Source organism: Fukomys damarensis, unplaced genomic scaffold (genome assembly GCF_012274545.1).
Source record: "Fukomys damarensis isolate Sample0158 unplaced genomic scaffold, DMR_v1.0_HiC HiC_scaffold_17, whole genome shotgun sequence".
Taxonomy (NCBI): domain Eukaryota; kingdom Metazoa; phylum Chordata; class Mammalia; order Rodentia; family Bathyergidae; genus Fukomys; species Fukomys damarensis.
Genome location: NW_022900929.1, coordinates 35031198 through 35037011, shown reverse-complemented (window position 1 = coordinate 35037011; position 5814 = coordinate 35031198). Strand labels below are relative to the sequence as shown.

The following is a 5814-nucleotide window of genomic DNA, read 5'->3' as shown; positions in this document are numbered from 1 at the left end:
CCCCCCAAATATAAAGACCCAATTCAAAAATGGGCATCCAAAATGAACAGACATTTCTCAGACAAAGAAGTCAAAGCAGCAAGTAAATATATGAAAAAATGTTCCACATCACTGATCATTCGAGAGATGCAGATGAAAACAACACTGAGATTCCACCTCACCCCACAAAGAATGGCTGCTAACAAGAAATCACACAACAGCAAATGCTGGCGGGGTTGTAAGGAGAAAGGAACCCTTCTCCATTGTTGGTGGGAGTGCAGACTGGTGTAACCACTATGGAAATCAATATGGAGATACCTCAAAGAGCTTGAACTGGAGGTTCCATTTGACGCAGCCATCCCTCTGCTGGGTATCTTTCCAAGAGAACTAAAAGAATCATATCACAGAGAAGAATGCTCACCCATGTTTATAGGGGCACAGTTTGTAATAGCTAAATCTTGGAAACAGCCCATTTGCCCATCCGTTGGAAACTGGATAAAGAAGATGTGGTTTTTCTATAAAATGGAATATTACTCAGCCATAAAGAACAAGAAAATAGATTCATTCATAGGAAAATGGATACATATTGAAGATATACTAAGTGAAATAAATGAGTCACACATGTGTAAATACAGAATAGTTTCCCTGTGAATAATCTGCAATAATACATAAGATCCTAATAAGATTACTGACATTTAGAAATAGGAAGGAGCTAAAGGTGTAGGGAAGGTGGGATGGGAAGGGGAAGGGTAATAAGGGAAAAGAAAAAAATGTGAGATAATGAAAAGATGAAAATAAAGTGTTTGTAGATGGGGAGGGGAGGAGGGGGCGAAGGGAGGGCAGAGGTAAGGGGAAACAATGAGAATCAAGACTTGTCATGTAGAGGTACAAGATCCCAACAATGAATGTAACTGTACTGTATCCCTAAAATGTACCAATAAACTCAATTAAAGCTGAAAAAAAAAAAATAAATAAACTCCCTTGTTTAAGCCAATAGAGCAACTCTCGGCTGTTTCAGCAGCTGAGAGGACAGGACCTAGCATAGCTTTAAGCTTTGTAGCCAACTAACCTGGAAATTCATACGCCTCCTACTTAAAATGTCTTTCAGATCAGCCCCTGCTGATAGCGCAGCGTCCAAGCACTAAACAGGTGAGGCACTTCTGCTGTCCCATCTACATCTCAGACTCATCTCTCTTCACATCCTCATGTGGAAACCTACTTAGGGTTTCTGAAGTTTGTAGGTTTCCGCGTATTTGGACATTTTATCATTTCTACTGAAAACAATGATCCTTGTAAAATGTGGCTCCAAAGCCAGGCACCATAGGAAAACTTGCTACAAGTACAAATTCTCAGGTCCAGCCAGACTTGAAAGCCAGAACCCTGGGAGCCGGGCCCAGCAAGCTGTGTAACAGGAACTCCAGGTGATCCTCATGTATGGAAGACCTTTAAGAACCACATGCTTGAAGCAACCTGCCCCTCTTCCACTGTTAATTCCTACTCACCTGCATGCAATTCTCCACCAATTCCTCCTTTTGGACCCTTCCAACATCCTCACCTAAGCACCCCCAGATATAAACATGCAGGCTTGTTTCCAAAGCACCCAGACTTTCCTCTGCCAGAGACAACCACATTGTTCCATGAGCATACATACTTGTCTCCTCACAGACTAAATTTCTGAGGGCTGAGACCATATTATTCTATCTGTATTCTTGGTGCCAAGCATAGTACCTAGGTTTAAGACAACTAATAATATATTATTTAATGAATTAATGTTGCAAAAGTCCTCCTCTATGAAAGCCTATTTTAACTCAAAACATAGTCTAACAACAAAACTAATTATTCAAATACTGCTTATAATTTGTTTCACTTGTAAATTTGAGATTTATTATGCAAGGAAAACAACTACCCTAGCAAGTCAATACTCTAGGTGAGTAGAAACTTTGTATCTGTATATTGAAGCTTCCAGGACAGTGAACACCTGCATCTGCTGGGAGGCTGGAACACTGGAGAGTGCGAGAAAGGTCCGGTCCCTCTCCCACGCTTCCCTATGCATCTCTTCTATTTCACTGTTCCTCGGTTATTTCCTTTTTTTTTTTTTTTTTTTTTTTTTTTTTTTTTCTTTTTCGGTACCTGGGATGGAACTTAGGTCCTTGGGCTTGCAAGGCAGGCAGCAGAACCACTGAGCTAAATCCCCAGCCCCTTAAGTTTCTTTTGAGACAATCTCCCTATATAGTTCAGCCTGATCTTGAACTTACTATATAGTCCAAGCTGGCCTCAAACTCACAACAATCCTCCTGCCTCAGCCTCCTAAGTACTAGGATTATAGGCAGGTGCCTAGCCAATTGAGTCCTTTCTAAGAAACCAGAAGTGAAGTGGAGAGATGCAGACTACCCTATGACCCATGAGGATGACAGATGGTCACTGAGGTGGCAGAGCAAGCCACTGAACTGCTTAACTGTTTACCTCTAGACTTCTTTTCACACGAGAAAAATTAACTCGTTATTATCTTTGTGATTTGCCTGTTGAAGCAAAGAGCAATTTTAATAATAGTTACTTTTAATTTCAGGATGCACAGGGAAAGAAATTAAGAGAAGTGCCCAATTGAAAATATCCACTATCATGTCAATAAAAGTGAGAAAGTGGGCCAGAGACAGGAGGATCGCCACGAGTTCACAGCCAGTGCCTACACTACGTAGTGAGTTTACACTTGATCTTAGCCAAAAGCCCGAGAAGCGATCTATGTAGTGAGTTTAAAGCCAGCCTGAACTGCACAGTGAAACCTTGTCTCCAAAAAACAAAAACAAAAAAAAGAAAGAAATGAGAACCAACCAGCATATGCAAACACACTGCTGTTACAGAACAGTATTCAAATCTTCCTTGTATCTTTTCCCTAAAATAGAAATAACAGCACTCTCCCAGTTGCTAATAAGCCCAAAGTCATCATTCACACTTAGCCATTAATCTCTTAAAAGAGAGAGAACAGTAGGAAAATTGAACGAGACCTTTCTTCAGGACAACAATCTTATCAGGGTCCACATGCTGGAGCACGCCTTCGAAGACACCAGAAGCCAGAGTGAGTCTCACTCTTTGCCACAAAATCTGATTGAGGAAATGGTAGTCACTGCTGGGATCCATGCTCTGATTCCAAAAGGAGTTTTCAAATGATCTTCTGTAAATATCCAAACACTCCAAAATTAATAAAAAGATCTAAGATTTGGGGAGTATGGTTACTGTCCCCTTCCCCGTATCTGTGTATCTGTAATAATAAAAACAAATAATTCAGTTTTATTCATCTTTTCAGAATGCTAATGAGAAAAGATCCCTTGCAAGCACCAACTCTTAATTCAAGCATGGGAATCTAAACACAGTAAAACTTTGGGCAAAATAATTTGTCCATAAAACAGGTTTAGTGTCCCGTCTAATTTGTCCATAAAATAGGCTTAGCATCCCGTCATTATGTAGCCAAATGTAACAGGCAGAACATTTAGAGGCTCTTCAATGGCACATATACACTTGGTTTTTTTTTAGACAGGATCTCAACATGTAGTATGTAGTCTGGGCTGGTCTTGAATTCTGTACTCCTCCTGCCTCAGCCTCCCAAGTGCTGAGATTACAGGTTTTCCTTTCCACACTCAGCCCAGGAACTTCATTTTCACTGACAAAAGAGTGAGAACCAATAAAGAAAACTGATGTCAGCAAAAATATGTGCCAACACATGCCGCAATAAATTGTTTACTCAGAAATGTCTGGGATGTGACCTCTTCTGGATCTAGCCTCTTTTGGATTAATAACATTTCCAGAGATTGATGCTTTTATTAACAAAAGCAGAAGTGATTTAGAACTGTACGTTTATGCATTACCAACCTGCCTACTATGTCACTGCAAGCACCATTCACATAACCCCGATCACAACTCTGGGTCCAGTCCTGTGTAGCCTAACAGATAACTACCATATACCATACACTCAGATATTCTTGAGAGGTGAGAATGAAATGTGATTATGATTTTTAAAAAATTATAAGAGGACAGGCACAGTGGTGCACACCTGTAATCCCAGCTACTCCAGAGACTGAAGCAGGGAGATCACAGGTTTGAGGCCAGCCTGGGCAACTTAGTAAGACCCTGTCTTTGAAAAAATAAAGAGGGTGTTGGAAGTGTAGCTCAGTGGTAGAATATCTGAATATTTGCCTAGCATTTATGAGGCCCTGGGTTCAATGCAACAAAAATTTTATCAATTAATAAGGGCTGGGCAGGCGTGGTGGCGCACGCCTGTAATCCCAGCACTAGGGAGGCTGAGGCAGGAGGACTGCTGTGAGTTCGAGACCAGCCTGGGCTACATAGTGAGTTCCAGGTCAGTCTCAATTACATAGTGAGACCCTATCTCAAAAAACCAAAAACCAAGACAAAGTAAGGGCTAGGGATAAGCATCCTTGCCCGGGGAAGATTACAATCACAGTGCAGAGCTTTACAAAGAAAAAACTCTACCTCACAGAAATAATTCTCATTTAAAGTAGGCACTGTTTTAAATTCTTTAGTGCTACTGTGGTTTAAAAGATTAATCCTTTCTTAAGTATTTTAGAGAACAATTTTGTTATTTGGATATCCTTGTATTTAGAGTCCTAGATAAATGTTTAACTTTGCTTTAAATTTAAAAGCTGCTTGTCTTTGTCACACTAGGAAAATTCAACCAGTGAATTTTGCAATTTAAGTAAAAGACGGTGATGAAATAACTAGAGACTAATTGTACTAGGAAGAGGGTAAGATGTTACGTAGTAACATTTTTATACTATGACCTTACGTATACTTTAAAGTCAAGTGCTTTCACAATTATTTGATACTTGCAACAACTGTAACAGAAGACTGAGGCTTAGAGATTTAAAACACCTGCCCAAAATCACCCGGCTAGAAGATAATGGAACCTGAACTATCAAAACAGGCCTCTCGTAGAGGATGTTTGTGGTCTAACGTTAAGACCAAGCATTGTACATCCAGGAGAACGAATCACTAGAGTCTGAGAAAACCACTTTGTTCAAGTTAATCCAATAGACAAAGGGGGGCTTTTTTTTTTTTTACAAAAACAACATAAAATAGGAAAAGCCCCTAAAAGATACAGCAGGTCAGTCTCAACTACATAGTGAGACCCTGTCTCACACCCCCAAACAACAACAAAAAAGATATACCTTAATAGAAACAAAATAGCAGGTGCAAGAATTGATTATTTGAAAAGGATGCCCAGGAAAGTTTCTGAAATACCCAGAAAATAGTGGCTCACTTGACAGGGTACATACTAATTTCAGGTGTTTTTTGTTTGTTTGTTTGAGACAGAGTCTCCCTATGCAGTTCAGGCTGGCCTCGAGCACACAGCAATTCTTCTGCCTTAGCCTCCCGAATGCCGGGATTACAGGTGTGCGCCTCTATGCCCGGCGGCTTTCAACTTTTTCAACAAGAATGTCATAGTATGTAATAAAATACAATTATCTGTCATTACAAAAACAAAAAACGACGGGGCGTTGTCTTTCGCTGGTAGTTCACAACCCTCCACCTGCAGGGTAACCCTCCCCCAGAAGTATGGGATCTGCGGACCTTAATTTCAGCCGACCGGTGAGTTTCGTGAACTGCAGTCAAGAACTAAAAGAGGAGGTGCGGCCCAGGAGGTAGTCTCGGGGCGCTCCCGGGCCCTCGGCGGCAGTTACCGAAGCCCGGTCCGGAGACGCCCAGACCACAGAGCGAGCACAGAGCCACCAGGCAGGGAGCCGCGTTCAGGAAACCAATCGGCGCGGGCCGAGACCGGCTCCCCAGCGTCCCCTGCGGCCGGGCGGAGAGAGGGCCTAGGGG

The 5814-nt window shown here is 41.6% G+C and overlaps 1 protein-coding gene across 3 annotated transcripts in view; it reads right to left on the bottom strand.

The window, feature by feature from the left end:
• Positions 1 to 5808, bottom strand: part of Exd1 (exonuclease 3'-5' domain containing 1) — a 44871-nt gene extending 39063 nt beyond the window's left edge. The window contains exons 1-2 of one of the 3 annotated variants that reach the window (XM_010624709.2): positions 5563 to 5808; positions 2982 to 3235 (exon numbers count right to left, since the gene is read on the bottom strand). In XM_010624709.2, the coding sequence (XP_010623011.1) occupies positions 2982 to 3114 (133 nt within the window). In that variant the 5' untranslated portion in view covers positions 3115 to 3235; positions 5563 to 5808. The remainder of the gene's footprint in view (positions 1 to 2981; positions 3236 to 5562) is intronic. The other 2 variants (XM_010624710.2, XM_010624711.2) reach the window with 2 other exon arrangements.
• Positions 5809 to 5814: the final 6 nt, after the last annotated feature.